Source organism: Talpa europaea (genome assembly GCF_964194135.1).
Source record: "Talpa europaea genome assembly, chromosome: 15".
NCBI classification, from domain to species: domain Eukaryota; kingdom Metazoa; phylum Chordata; class Mammalia; order Eulipotyphla; family Talpidae; genus Talpa; species Talpa europaea.
Window position 1 is genome coordinate 75,972,605 of NC_140083.1, and position 15,857 is coordinate 75,988,461.

The window sequence follows — 15,857 nt, forward strand, 5'->3', positions numbered from 1 at the left end:
CAAAACAGTGAAAGATAAAGATGCCTTGAAAGAGTGAAAGTTGGTAAGAGAGAGTCTAGGATTATTGGCTATTTTAGAGTTCTTTTCTCTCCTGTTACTTCAGAGTTGACTACCTGTATCTTAATTGCTCCTTCTGGAAGAAAACATCTCCCCCTAGTGAGAACTTGATTACACTGATTCAGAAGTGGATGCGTATGTGTCTGCAGGTGTGCTTCAACTTGTTCCCACTGTGAGAGGAATCCTTAAAAAAAAAAAAAAATCACTCCAAAACATTCATAGAATTGCTACCGGAACATTTATTCCCAAATGTGGTCTTCACGCTGCAAGACAAGTGTCTACTTCCTTCGAGTATTTGCAGGTGTCGCAGGTATCAGACTGCGAACTCGGCCCTGGTGTGCTATGTAGTCAATGCTGAAGGGTGGAGTTACTTTTCTGACAAATTTAAACTCTTGAGCAACAGAAAAGTGTTCTTGGTAAGGAGAAAGCTTTATTTATTACTCTTGTTCATGTCCTTTCCAGAGCGTCACATTCAGGGTAACAAGGGCAGCGCTGTTGGACAAAGGGAGTGTGTCATGTGGCCCTCGCGTCTGTCACTCCCTCGCGTTGGGAATCCTAGCAGACCCCTCTCCCGGGACGGCACACCAGCGTGGCCCCCATGCTAAATGTCAGCGCTCCTGGTTCCTTTAGCACAACCGAAGTGACTCACTTTTGTTATTCCCGATATACTATGTCACTAGGAAAGGGAACCACCTCAGCTTTTAGAAGTCTGATTGCTCTTTCATCTCTTAGGCCTAGAAATCTGTTGTTTCCAGATGCAGTTTCTTAGGCATGGATGAGCTGAGGCGGGATGGCTGGAAATGAAAGATAGAATATTAACAGGCACTGCCGATGTAGGCGGTACCTTCTGGCACGCAGCTGAAGATGTTTAGCAAAGCCTTGATTCTTGAAAAGAGAAAAGGTATCCTGAGTTACCTGACTTCGGAACCCTTCCGTCACCTCCACACCCTTTAACCGCCTACTGTTCGTCTTGACTCAACAGGAAATTAAATTCAAAAACATCAAACACAGGTTTTGAGGCCTGATTTTTCCATTATTTGAGTACAGAACTTAGTCCTGAACCTCTTAAGCCGTCTGGTTTTTAAACAGGAAGGTTACTTCTCAGTATTAAGCTGAGGGGGCCGATGAGAGGCGGTTTTCATTTGTAAGGACCGTGTACGTCTGTCCGTCCCCCAATCCTCGCCCTCCTCAAACACAATACTGCCCATGGAGAGGCCATTCCCCAAGGCTGCACTTTAATAAACAATGGAGGATTTTTTAAAAAACAAGTATCTAAGTGTGTTTTTCTTCTGCCTTACAACCTGCGCTTTTTTCTTCAACAATCTGTTTTTTTAAATTTAATTTCCAAGTGGGGACCTGAAATAAGATAAAGACACAGTACACAGGTGGACTTAGAAGATGGCACGGAAGTCATTCAAGTATATTAATGTAGAGATTTCTAAATGGATCACCGGCTTCAAGCATCATCTTTAAGAGAGGGAGAAATATATAGCTACTTTCTCATGTCCATCTTCAGAAATTTGCTTAAATGGCCTGGCTCCATCTCGTGGGAGGCAGCTATCTTCTGCTGTCACCATAGCAAGTTTTAACCAGTCGTGCTTTGCAGAGGCCTCCATTCAGTCCATCTCCTAGAGCAAGAAAGGAAGACAGGCAGGGTCAGTTAGTCTGATGCAAAAGGCAGGATGAAGCGTTAAGATCACTAGTGCCCCAGCCACAGAAGGGAAGTTGGGGTTTGTGCAAAAACACTCTCTGGAGCCCAGAATGACCCCTGCATCCCTGCATCCTACTTTTTGCTGCGTGAGAGCAGCTGCAAAAACATAGGCTTTCAACGTGCAAAGATCTAGATTCACACCCACTGAATCACCATGGGGCCAAGAGGCATCTTTGGGGAACCAGGGTTGGGCTTCAGCCTCCCGGTGTCTGGCGATCTGCTGCACAGACAGCAGAGGGCGCTCGTCAGGCTTCTCAGTAAGTATCACGAGCACCAGCTGCCCGAGCAAAGCTGACGTGTAAAATCTCAAACATTCACTAATATTTTCAAGTGTACAGATGAGAGACAGCCACTTCACTTCCTGTGGGTCTGTGAAACGGAAGCACCAGACTTGGAGGACAGCCTGGCTCTTCCTGAGCTGCGTCCCGAAGAGCCATGACTGTTAATAGCCCTACCGTGGGAGGGATGCTTCCTGGGAAGGATTTTAGATAGTATTTCTGCTCCTTTTGACCATTTCTTTTGGTCTTTCATCCATTATCCTTGGTAAACACGTCTGTTAGGAATTTACACATTTTTATGACAAGGGGAAGCTGGAAGCAGACTGAGAAGCTCATCTTGGGCCTCCTCTTTCTTTCATGTCTATACCACATGACTGCACGTCTGTATCATCCTACAGGACACCTCTACACCATACTCTTGCCTGTGATTGCAATTTTATCACTAGAGGGAAGCCTTCCCCACCTCTCTGATAGCAGCACGTCTTAAAAATAAAACTGATGAAGCTCAGACGAGCACCAGGTGTCTATGATCACCTACTCCTGCTCACGAAGGCAAGCCAAGCCCGAGCAGGGAGTCTGGCAGCCATCCTGGTGGCTTCCAGAGCAGGGGCAGGGCTGGACGGAGCCCACGCGGAGGGCGCTGCTGGGTCTCCAGGCCTTGTGGGGACGTGGGTGCGGTGGGGGGCGGAGCAGAGACCAGGGGCTTGACTTCACTGGTTCTTACGTTTCTGATTAAGTTCCTCACGTAGGTAAGGAGGTTCTGGTTAATAATAAAGTTCACGGTTGTGCGAAAGACATCGCGGAGCAGGGATGGCGTGTGATCGGCCACCTTCTTGGCCAGCAGCATGGTCAGCATCAGCATCATCTTCTCCTTCTCTGTGTCTTTGGGGAAAGTCTGCATGAGCTGATCCAGCGCGGTGGCCAGATACTTCTTTCTCTCCTATTAGGGTGAGACAGATGCGCTTACAGATCCGCTGCCCTCTGCAAGGGAGAGCACCCCTCAGGGAGGAGGATGAAGCACACTTTCACTTCAGGGGCAAGTAGCTGTTCACAGTTAGGGAGACTGGGCGAGAGAATGAGGAACAATCTAGCTTTGAGACACGACAAAAGGGCAGAGCGACTGCCCTGGGTGGACGCAGCTCGGTCCATGTTGGCCGAGCATCGTCACCATCAGACACCGCCAGGGCATGAAGGCTTCGTTTCTGCCAACAGCATAACGCGGCCCGCACAGATGCTGACACAGAAGCTGCCTAACGCCGTGAACCGCTGTCACTTCAATGAAAAGCAGCAGCCTATGTCCTCCACCCCCTGCCTCCAAGGGCCTTAAAAATCAAGACTCAGTTAACCACGCGGGGCAGTCTTGGCCTACGTTACGGGTGCAGACCGGTCAAAGGAACTAGCAGATGAGGGGGGATGCACAGGATGCGACCCCCTCCACAGCAGGCACCTCATAGGCGCTAGCTAGGAGAGGACCTTCAAAAGCTCCTTGGCTCACACGCAGACATGCTGACGTTGAGGGCGAGGCCCCGGAGCTGCTGGGGCTTGGCAGATGGGGGTTCATACAATGCGGACGGGCCTCCGTGGAGGCAGGGGGCCTGCCCTGGCTCAATCCTAGAAGCTGAGACCTTTCCAGGCAATGAGGGCACTGCATCCTCGGTGGTAGTCAAGACGGGCCCTCTCTCTCTCCTGTGGACATCTGTGGCATGTATTGACTAGGGGTATCCTGCTGTCTCCTCACAGAGGACATAGTGCCTCAGGCCTCGCTGTGTCCCCCAGTGCTCAGCAAAGGCAGAAGCACTGGAAGTCTCTGTTTATTGATTTAACCAGAGTCAACAGCAGTGGGCCGCAGCGCCACCCTCCTCGCCACACCTGGGTAAGTGAGATCAGGTTCTCAACGGGGATTTGGATTCAACTCCCTAAACCTGAAGAAACAGTGACATATTTTTCTAAGAGTTAGATATGTATTGTTCATCTCTCAGGAGACTTTTATCGCCAAACTGTTGCTTCTGACTTAAAAGTTCACGTTTCCTTAATTCTTCTGAAAGACAACCAGCCACTCTCCGATTCTATTTCTGGTTCTTTCGTGGACAGTCATGCGCCGAGTGTCCTCACCAAGCACCGCCTGTCTGATGGGGGACAGCGGACAGACCTTGGTGATTCAACTGGCTACTGGACGCGCTACGCTTTCTCGCCAAGCCCAACGCTTTCCCGCCAATCCCAAAAGGCACAGCGGGCGCCTCACTCACATCCTCTGACAGGTTCGGGTTCCGGAACTGGGCGGCCAGGTTGTTCACCAGCGCCGGCTGGATCCTGCTATCCAGGCTGTCTCCTATCTGGGCCAGGTTCCTGGCGATGTCCCGGATGATCTCCTCTTGGCTCTCAGAATCTGTGTGTACAGGCCAAGACAAGGCAGGGTCAGCAAAGGCCCTGCTCTACCCCTTCCCTCTCCCCCCACCCTGGCAAGAGGAAGGGATTCTGCTCTGGGACCGAGCCCGCTCTCGCTTCCACAGCGGCCCACAGTGGTCCCAGCTGTCCAGGGAAGCCAGGCAGAGAGCTGGGGCAGAGGACGGATGCGAGTGAGCAGCAGACAGGCTGGGCATGGAGGCCTCTGCCTTGAACAGTGTCAACCCTGCCTATGCCAGGGTCAGCCGTGGGACGTCCAGGCCTCTGGGCACCTGAGGGCACAGTCTGGCAGCAGCCTTGACAGCCGCCAGCTCTACACTCCACCAAATACAGGGGTCACCCCAGGCAGTTGCTAGCATAGAAGTGCTGCCGTCAGACCGAGGGAGACCCCACCTCTGCCATGGCTTGCTGATGGCGGCTCCCTCCAACGCTGCTCATCTTTACTCTGCACTCTGGCCCCTGGGGCTCTGACCCCTAAGCAACCTGCCTCGCCTCTCTAGTGGAAACTTCTCCCTAACTCCTCCTCTCTGGCCTTCCCAGAGAGCTTGGCTCCTCCTCTCACTTCTTTCGGTTTATTCAGATGCTCCTCTGACCAAGATGGACACCAGACTCCCCCCACCGCCCATCACTATGTTACCTGTCAGTGCTTTGCCTCCCTCGCTGGAATGTGACTGTCCCAAGGGCTCTGATTTTGTTTGTTTTTTTAAAGATTTATTTATTTATACAAAAACCGGGGTACAGGTCAGAGGCATGGGAGGGTGAGAGAATTCACCAGAGCCAGAGCAGGGAACAGAATAGGCAGACGGACCAAAGACACTGCTGAGGGGAGCAGGGGGCGAGGCAGGAGAGGTCTGTGTGCCATGTGGGTTTGTCCCTGGCCGGCCGGGAATCGAACCTGTGCTGCAGAGGCTGAGGACAGCTTCACAGCGCTGCACTCAACCTGCTGTACCACCAGGGGAGGCCCTGGCTCTGATTTTTTAATCTGTTTTACGTACCACCAAATATGCAGCACCAAAAGCCATGCAAGGGGCCTCCCTGGTGGTGCAAGGGGTTAAGACACAACCTATGAATGCTATCCACAGCCACTGCAGCACGAGTTCGATCCCCAGCCGTGAAGCTACCCATATGGCACAGCAGACCTCTCCTGACTCGCCCCCTGCTCCCCTCAGCAGTGTATTTCAGTCAGTCTGCCTGTTCTGTTCCCCACTCTGTCTCTAGTGAATCCTCGCACCCCCACACCTCTGGCCTGTACCCCAGCTCTTATATGGATAAATAAATAAATCTTAAAAAAAAAGAGCCATGCAAGGCACACAATAGGTGCTTAATAATTACATGTCTGAATGAATGAACTCTGTACCTGGCTCCTAGTAGGTACTCAATAAATGTCAGCTATTGTTCACCCATTAAATCTTGTATTTTTTCTGGGCTTGCAACATCCCTCTGGCTTCTTATTCACCCAGGAGAGAAATTTCCTTTACCCACACTGTGGCCATCGCTGCGGCCCCACTCACTCATCAGGTCTCACTCTCAGGACAGACACAACTGTCACTCCTGCGTGTTCCCACGGCCACCCCAGGCGTGAGTCCTCCATCACGCTCATCCGGATGGTGACAATAGTGTCCTAACCCCGCCATGCCCTCCAGTCCGTCCTCCACAATACACTTAGTGCCATGTGACGATGAGACACCCAGGCCTGCTGTGGCGTGTGGAGCGTGGCCTGGAGGGCAAGATGGCTCAGGAGCTCAAGGGCAGCGCACCCAGGTGGACATCAGAGAGGCTTGCAGAGAAGTGCAGCTGCAGAGAAGGCGCCTGGGGTGGGCGCCTTCTTCAGAGAGGGTGTTTTGTTTAAGACCAGCAGAAGACACACCAGCGGGCCTGGCCGGCAGAGACCCTGCCCCTTCCGACCCGCCTAATTTAAGACAAAGCTGGAGTCCACAGGCTCGTGGGCGGGAGGTCTCCCCCGCGGCCACCAGAGGGCAGTGCAGCCTCGTACGTCAGGAGGCTGAGGGGGCTGAGGTCAACACAGGCTAACTTGTTAGGCTGGGAGCCTGGTTCGGGTCCTCAGATTCACCTTGGCCTTTGGGGGCACTGATTTAGCCAGGGCGTACATCAGAAACATCTGGGGACTCTCTGGCTAGAATATGCTGGTCCCGGCAGCTGGATGGATCAGGGCCCAGAGCATTGAGAAGCTTCCATGGAATTCCAGCGCACACACAACTGAGAACCACTATTCGAGGCCCCAGGCTGCAGTGGCTGGTCCTCGGCACCCTCGCTGGCCTTCAGCTCAGGGTGGTCTCCAACTGTGGAGGCAGCAGCTGGGATGACGCCTGCTGGGGGCACGGCAGGGCCCGCGCCAGGGCCAAGGCTGGCTACACTCACTGTCCCTGGCTTAGAGCGCACTGTTTTACCTTCTCTGGCCTCAGCTTCCTCACCTGGAAGTGAGGCTCTGATGCTTCGGTGCCCCAGTCTGTCTGTAGATACACTTATGCTTCATACATGTTATGACTTGTGAGTAAGGCACAGATACAAAGAATCATCAAGAAATGGAGTGGATTTCAGCCAACTGGACACTCACGGGGCATAGAGCAAAGCACCAGGCAACAGAAACAACAGCGGTACTGAGACCTCAGAGGTGGCGACGCACCCGGCACCCCTCTGGCACTCTGGGTCCCTAAATGTTACTGAGAGCAAAGCCCAGGTTTACGGGGAGGCGGCTGGGCCACAGGCCTACCTTGCTGCTCCTCCCCCTCGAAGTGGCTGCTGAAGTTGCCGTCTGTTTGCAGCTCGTCGTCTGGGGCTTTCAGTTCACCGAAATCACACTGGTACCTGAGACCCTGCCGTTGCACCTTGGGCAGCTGGGGCAGCTCACAGCACAGGGTCAACAGCTCATGGTGGAAACTGGCGTTGGAGCAGTTTTGGAGGAAGCCAAACAACAGCAAGTTTGTGATGCGCTCATCACGGAGGCCTGCGCCATTGCTGACCTAGGGTGAAAGGGGCGTCAGGAGACCTGTCCAGGCAGAGCTGGCACAAGGCTCTAGGCCAGCCGGCCTGAAATGCTTTCACCAGCCAGAGAGGTGTGGGTCTTGCTGGGCACTGGGTTCCTGCAGCAGGGCTCGCAGGCAGAGGTCCATGGAGCCTGCAGCACCTGCTTCAAGCAAGGCCCTGCGGATGTCTAAGAGGAGGCCTGATTCTGCAGAGGACATCGCCTACCATCTGCTTGACTCCTGCTGCAGTGAGCTCCCTTTCAGGGTAAGAAGCTCCAAAGGCTGTTTCCAGAAAGTCAAATACCATCATGGAGGCGTCATCAATGGATCTCCGGGCTTTTGCCAAATCCCATGTGTCTTTCACCAACCTGAGCCCACCTTTACTGGTGCACACCGAGCAGGGAGCTCTTTCTTGCCCAGTCTCCTTTGTGGGACCAGGAGGGGATTGTGCAGCCAGCACTTTCTCAGTAAATGTTGAAATGACAGGTAACACTGCTTTGGGCAGGTATATTTTGTCTCCCCTTGGTCCCTCTTTACCCTAAACCCACAGGGAGCCCTGAGGGTGCACCTGCTTCAGCCGGCCCAGGGGCTAGAGAACCCAACCACTCCCCACGACCACGCCCCACGACCAGGGAGCAGCTCTTGCAGTGGCACATTGGGCCCCCGGACGTGTCTGCTGTCCTGGCTGCACCTGGGGAAGGTTCTTGGCAAATAAAGGTGAGCACCTGTAGCAGGTCTGATCAAAAGAACTAATCGGAAGAACCAAAAGACCTAGGATGAAAGAGAATAATCTCGAAGGTGAGGGAGACGGAGCTTTGTCCAGATAAAGTGGGGTGATAGCAGATGATGATGCAGGTAAATTTTATCTCTAGTTCCTAAGTCTTTAATATTTTTCATTAAAAAAAAAAAAAACAGAGAAAACTTTTAGGGAACAAATTGTTTTAAATTGAGCAAATGCAAAGAGTAATAAAAACAGTGTGTAGTGTCATAAAAAAATCAGGTACACAGATCATGGGACAGAACAGAACACCCAGAAATAAACTCACATATTTGGCCAATGAATTCATGAGACAGGAATCAAGAACGCACAATGGGCAAAGGACGGGCCCTTCAGTAGTGTTGGGAAAACGGACAGTCACATGCAAAGGAATGAAACAGAAGCGCGGTTCTACACCACACACAAATTCATTCAAAATGGATTAAAACTTGAATGTAAGACCCAACCATAAACTCCGAGAAGAAGACACAGGCAGGAAGCAGCCTGGCACTGGTCTTGGCAATGATTTCTTAGATTTGGCACCAAAAAGCAAAAATAAACATGAGGGGCTACATCAAAACTAAAAAACTTGTGTGGAGTCAAGAAAATCATCCATAAAATGAAAAGGTCTGCCACTGAATGAGAGAACATATTTACAAATCATGTATCTGACAAGGGGCTAATATCCAAAATACATAAAGAGCTCATACAACTCAACAGCAAAAACCAACCAACCAATCTAATTAAAAAGTGGGCAGAGGGCCTCCCCTGGCGGCGCAGATGGTTGAGCGGCGTGCGGTGAAGCTGTCCGCGGCCTCTGCAGTACCGGTTCCATCCCCGCCGGCCGGTGAGGGTCCCACAGGGCGCAGCAGACCTCTCCTGTCTCGCCCGCTGCTCCCCTCAGCAGTGTACTTCGTCATTCTGCCTGTTCTGTTCCCCGCTCTGTTTCTGGTGAATTCTCTCACCCTCCTGCGCCTCTGGCCACCCCAGTGCTTGTATAAATAAATAAATCTTTAAAAAAAAAAAAAAAGAACTACCATAAGATTCAGCAATTTGACTGCAGGCTATTTATTGGAAGAAAATATCAAAAGGATATTTGCACTCCCAAATTCGTGGCCCCAACATTACTTACAGTAGCCAAGACATGAAAGCAACCTAAGTGTCCATTCATACATTGAAAATCAGACATCACACACACACACACACACACACACACACGTGTGTAACAACATTATGAGGGCATTAAGCTCAGTAAAATAAGTCAAACAGAGAAAGACAAATAGCACATGATCTCACTATGTGGAATCTGAAAAGAAAAAACCCAAAACAAACAAGCAAAACCCCCAAAACAAACAAGCAAAACCCCCAAAACAAACAACTGAGCTTGCAGAGATAACAGATTGGTGTTTGCAGAGGCTGGAAGTGGGGGATGGACAGAACTAGTGAAACTGACCAACTGTATACACAACTGTATACACACAGGGACACACTGCCAGCTGTAAAACAAGTTATGAGGCACAGTGTAGAGCGATGACTACAGTTAATAACAATGCATTGCACATTTGAAAGTTGCCAAGTGAATACATCTTACAAGTTCTCATCACAAGAAGAAAAAAGTCTCATAGATCCTTTTCCGGTTCATAAGCATGATGACTGGGTGTTCACGCGGCTGTGTGAGATGTGCCTCCCTTAAACCTTGTTACGACATCGGCACATTACCCTTCTGACGTGAAAAAAAAAGTCTCATAACAGTCAGGTGATGGTATAAATGGAATTTACCGTGTAGTGATTGCTTTGCAATATTTACAAACATCAAACATTATGCAACTAACGTGATGTTAGATGGCAATTACACCTCAATAAAAGAAATAGAATGCACAAAAAAGGTGCTTATATAGTGCTATTCATCCCTTCTCCAAAATTATGTCTAAAAAAGGAATTATTTGGGCCTCCCTGGTGGCACAAGGGGTTAAGACACAACCTATGAAGCTGTCCGCAGCCACTGCAGCACGAGTTCGATCCCCGGCCAGGGAGCTGCCCCCCAGGGTGCAGCAGAACTCTCCTGTCTCCCCGCTGTTCCCCTTAGCAGTGTGTTTCAGTCATTCTGCCTGTTCTGCTCCCCACTCTGTCTCTCTGGTGGGTCCTCTCACCCCCCACACCTCTGGCCTGTACCCCAGTTCTTGTATGCATAAATAAATCTTAAAAAAAAGGGGGGTCTTCCTGGTGGCGCAAGGGGTTAAGCACCACACTATGAAGCAATCTGCAGCCTCTGCAGCATGAGTTCGATCCCCAGCCAGCCAGGGAGAAACCCACATGGCGAGGCAGACCTCTCCTGTCTCTCCAGCTGCTCCCCTCAGCAGTGTATTTCAGTCTGCCTGTTCTGTTCCCCACTCTGTCTCTGATGAATCCTCTCACCCCCTGCAGCTCTGGTCTGTGCCCCAGCTCTTGTATGCATAAATAAATAAATCTTTAAAAAAAAAAAGGAAAAATTTCATGTAAAACCTCTATTACATTCAATCCTTACGAGTCCTATACCGTGAGGCCAGGAGGCACAAGGCAGCTTAAAGAACATGTTCAAGGAGATGTCCTGGTTGGGAGAGAAGGAACAAGGACTGGGGCAGAGTTGTGGGTTCAATTATGTCCCCCAAAAGAAAAGCTCAGGTGCTAATCCTGCGAACGTGACCTTGTCTGGAAGCAGGTCTTTGCAGATGTGACCAAGTCAAGATGACGCCATAGTGGGTGCGGGCAAGCCCTAAGTCAAGGACAGGTGTTTCACGAGGAGAGAGGGGAGTTTTTCCACTGAGACAAAAGCTCATGAAGACAAATGGCTGACGCGGGAGCTAAGTGTTTACAAGTCCAGAAGCACCAAGATGGCGGAAGTCTCCAGAAGCCGGGGAGGCACCAGACAGAGCAGCCCTGCTCACACCCCGATATCAGACTTCCAGTCCGGCACATGAGGGGCTAATTCTGATGTCCTAAGTCACCCGCTTGTGGTATCTGGCCCTGCCCTCCCTGGAAGCTGGCGAATAGTGCAGCCTCTGCCTGCTGACTTCCTTCTGACCCAGAGGCTGGTAAACATGGTGTCCAAAGTCTGGATCCAGGGCCGTGCCACCAGCTACCCCAGATCAGGTTTCAAATACAGGGCCAGTGACCTTTGTCTTTCTCACAAAAATTCAGGACAAGGAGGGAAAGGAAGGGACAGGTCCGGAAGCCACAAGTGGGTAACCCACAAAGTCAATGTTCAGGGCCAGGTAGTAGGAAAGCAATGTGGAGAGACCCCCATTTTGATGGGCAAATCAAGAACCCCAAGAACTGGCTGGACTGCTCCAGGAGAAAGGAAGTTGCTCAGAGGCTGAGCAAATCCAATTCGAAGGACAAACAGCTTGATAAGCCAGCGTGGAGCTATGACGTTGCCGGGCCTTCTAAAAAGGAAGCAGAAGTTGAAATGGATGGTTTGAAGATGGAGAGCTGACAGTATTAATCCTGTTATTTATCCTGATAGGGGGAACTACGTTAAGAGAAACAATCTGGACTGAGGAGATCTTGCTGGACAGAGTATAAAAGTTATTGAAAGGAGGCAAAAATAACTCTCAGGCTATAAAATCAGTGGCAATGCAGAGAAAAAGATGGAAAGCTAGCCAGTGTATCTGACAAGTTGGAATGATCCTGTTGCCCAAACAAACTTTCAAAGTCAATATTCTTTTTACTTTCTTTCTGAATTTAAAAAACAAAAACAAAAACAAAAACAATCCAAAGAAGAAAAGCTACAATATGAACCATGCCATCCACATAGTGTAAGAACCCAAATCCTGGGGCTCCCTGGTGCCACAAAGGGTTAAGCACTACACTATGAAGCTGTCCGCAGCCCCTGCAGCACGAGTTCGATCCCCAGCCGGCCAGGGAGCAACCCACATGGCGCAGCAGACCTCTCCTGGCTCACCCGCTGCTCCCTTCAGCAGTGTATTTCAGTCAGTCTGCCTGTTCTGTTCCCCACTCTGTCTCTGGTGAATCCTCTCACCCCCCACACACCTCTGGCATGTACCCCAATTCTTGTATGCATAAATCAATAAATCAGTCTTTTAAGAAAAAAAAAGAACCCAAACTCCAAGACACTGCTGAGTGAGACGAGTTGACCAAGATAGACACCAAGGCTGGGTCTCAGAGGCATAGCAAGTGGTCAGATTCATGGTCAGATTCACAGCTAGAAAGTGCAGCGGGCAGGGACTGTGGGGGACGGGGTTATCAGAGGTGAGAGCTGCAGCTGGGCAGTCTGGAGCCCCAGAAGGGACAAGAACATGAAAGCACTTGATGTTACTGCATCATAAGCTTTAAAAGGTTGAATTGTTCGCGCTATGCTACGTCTATGTGACCATAATTTAAAAAACACTAGGGAAAAAAGTCAAAGGAAAGCATAAAAAAATTGTCTGTAATAGGATGAAAATTCTGCTGGGGGGGAAGGCCAAACCCTAATTCCTGTGAACCTCAGCCCTCACTGTGAACCCCAATGGGTGACTTCTGGGTCTCAGTTCTCTTATCTTGAAGGAGAAAAAAAAAAGAAAATACTGCAAGCGATTGTATCCACGTTTCCTACTGAAGGGACGACCTAGGAGAAAGCCCTTCAGGACGTCTACGCGCACGCTGGGACAGGTGGCAGCAAGGACTTTGGCTTGTGACTTGGAGACATCACAAAAACATGAAGAAGAGGCAACAGTTCCAGCTGGAAGGAATAAGGGGCAGGTTATCATGGCACCAAACAAGAGTGCTTTGGACACAAAAGCAGGCCTTTCTCAGGACAAGGGGAGCCCCGAAATCTCTTCCATTCAAGCCACTGGCATCTCTCCTGATGCACAATGTCTTGGGCCCTCCAGCTGCCCAGCTGAGCCACATGATACCCTCCGTCGGGAGCTTCTGCAGTTGCACACACAGAACCTTCTGGACGAGGCCCTGCTGTGTGCTCAGGCTTCAGAGACCTTGGGCCCCTGAGCCTGCTAATGACTACATCACAAGGCTATGGCGGACACCTCCCAGAATGGCTGGAGAAAAGGGTGGGGACACAGAAGAGCCCCCGGGGCTGGGCACCACGAGGAAGTTCCAGAACTTGGCAGAGGAGGGGACGAGAAGGACTGCAGTACGTAGATGGGATGAAAAGCTTTCGATGGGCTGTGCCATGACCGTCTCGTCCATGCTGTTCAAAGGCAAGTTTAGTCCAGGCACAATTTAGGTGCCCGAGGTCCTCAGGGTGACCTCTCCCAGATGCTACAGAAAGGTCTTCCAGCTAGACCTCAGGCCCCGGCTAGGAGGGAAGAGGATGGGGAACCGAGAGTTTTGTTTTCTTTTTTACTATGAATGTGAGGCTCCTCCTGCTGCTGTAAAGTGGGGGCCAGGCCAGCCACCTTTGCTCCCTCCCCCAGCACAACGTGCACAGGCTGCATCTGACCTGAGAATCCATGGCCCAGGCCGCAGCGCGGGGCTCCGATGGCTTCGGGCTTGCAGGCGTCCCAAGTCAGCAGCCTAGAAGAGGACACAGACACAAGGGTGGGCGGCTGTGTCCTGCAGGGCCACCCCCATGGGGCCCCTTAGGAGAAAAACAAGGACCACTGTCCGGGGCCCTTGCTCAAGAGGCTCCAGTCCTGTCGCATCTACCTGGTCAACAGTGTGTACCTGGCCTCTCCCTCACCTGGCCACATCTGGGAGCAAGAACTGCGCTGACTGCAGTTTTCCTTGTTCCGGAGTCCGGCCACTCCCCAGGGCCAACCCTCCCAGTCTGACCTCAATGTCTGCTGCACCATGTGAGTCAGCTCCCTGGCCAGGGATTGAACTCGTGCTGCATTGGCTACTGATATGATTATGCATACAAGAGCTGGGGTGTAGGCCAGAGGTGCAAGGGGTGAGAAGATTCACCAGAGACAGAGTGGGAAGAAGAACAGGTGGATCTACTGAAATACACTGCTGAGGGGAGCAGCGGGCAAGACAGGAGAGGTCTGCTGCACCATGTGTGTTACCTCCCTGGCTGGGGATCGAACTCATGCTGCAGTGGCTGTGGATAGATAGTGTTGCGTCTTAACCCTGTGCACAAGCAGGGAGGCCCCCTCTGCTCTTTTTATTGCCCTGTGACTTACCCTCCCCTCCCCTCTGAAGCCCCAGATTCTTATCCCATTCCTTGGCTCAGAAGGACATGGATATCTTACTTTACCTTTCTGTCTTTAAATCTCTCGTGTACATGGGTTCTTTATGTGTGAAATTATTTTGTTTTTCTCCTGCTAATCTGTCTTGTATCAATTTAATTATTAGCTCAGTTAAAAGAATCTTGAAGAGTACAGGAAAACTTTTCCTCCCTAATAGAAAAGAGGGACAAAAATTAGAGAAGCTGTCAATTATTAATCAAGAACTTTGCCATTCGGGATCAATTGCCACAGAATTTATTTTTAGCTTCCTGGACTATCACCAGAGATTGCAGCCTGACTTTCCTTACAAGCCTGATTTCTACCAGGCTGCCTTCCTGGGCTGGTTATTCTTGATAAGGTGCTGATTTCCTGGGAACATGGCTGCAGGTTGTGAGACCTTCTGTTTTTACCGAAGGTCCAGCTATTGGCCATTTATATATTCAGTCATTTGCCTCTCTGATTCAGGTCCTCCTTGAGTCCCTCGATCAGGAAGTGCAACACCCAGGCAGGTATCAGACTGCTGTAGGGAGTGTCAGAAGCACAAACCGTCCACCTACAAAGGTGCAGCAGTCTTTCTGCCCACCTGTGACTATGCAGGTGCCTCTTCTCACCAACTCTCTCCCTCCACAGGGCAGCAGCTTCCTACCTGCCCGTGTCCTGCGCCATGCCGGGACTTCTCCTCACTGACCTCCCTCAGTGGAGGCAGCTCTCCTCATGCCCGCCCGCCTGCAACCATGCAGGCTTCTTAGCAAACCTGTCCTTTTTGGCTCTTTCTGCCAGCTTGTGTCTATGCAAATGTACTTTACTCTTCTGTCCCTTTTCTAGTAAGCCTGCTCTTCCAAATATAACTATCGTGTCTGTCTCGTGGAGAAACTCACCTGGGAAACTCGCCGCGTGCCGCTGAAAGGGGAACTCTGGTGAAATCTTTCCCAGAGTGAACCCAAGGACCCCGCCCTCCAAACCCACAGACTCCAAAAAGGACATCACCATCAACATAGCTTTTTTAAACCAAAGTGATAATTCTCGTTTGCTGAAAAGTTATCTTAATTATGTGAGCCTGTATTCTTGAAATATTTCTAAGTTTGTTTCTGGAAGAATTTTTTTACGCCTAGTGCATTTAAATAATTACAAGTGCAGGGCCTCCCTGGTGGCGCAAGGGGTTAAGTCTCAGCATTATGAAGCTATCAGCAGCCACTGCAGCACGAGTTCAATCCCCAGCCAGGGAGCTGACCCATGTGGTGCAGCAGACCTCTCCTGTCTCACCCGCTGCTCCCCTCAGCAGTGTATTTCGTCAGTCTGCCTGTTCTGTTCCCCACTCTGTCTCTGGTGAATCCTCTCTCTCACACACCCCCACCTCCACAACTCTGGCCTATACCCCAGCTCTTGTATGCATAAATAAAATGAATATTTTAAATAAATAAATGATTACAAGTGCAATTTCCTTATTTTCTGGGAATTTTAGAAATATTGATTTATATAAACATTTATTTGGTTCACAGGTCA

General features: G+C 50.6%; 1 protein-coding gene across 1 annotated transcript; it reads right to left on the minus strand.

Moving 5' to 3' along the window:
- Positions 1-1,673: 1,673 nt before the first annotated feature.
- BID (BH3 interacting domain death agonist) lies at positions 1,674-15,020 on the minus strand (the record flags this gene model as incomplete). Its single annotated transcript, XM_084256116.1, has 7 exons — positions 1,674-1,685; positions 2,771-2,986; positions 4,293-4,432; positions 7,181-7,430; positions 7,660-7,769; positions 13,628-13,701; positions 15,001-15,020. The coding sequence occupies 7 exons, from the start codon at positions 15,018-15,020 to the stop codon at positions 1,674-1,676; spliced, it is 822 nt and encodes a 273-aa protein (XP_084112242.1).
- Between the last annotated feature and the right edge of the window lie 837 nt (positions 15,021-15,857).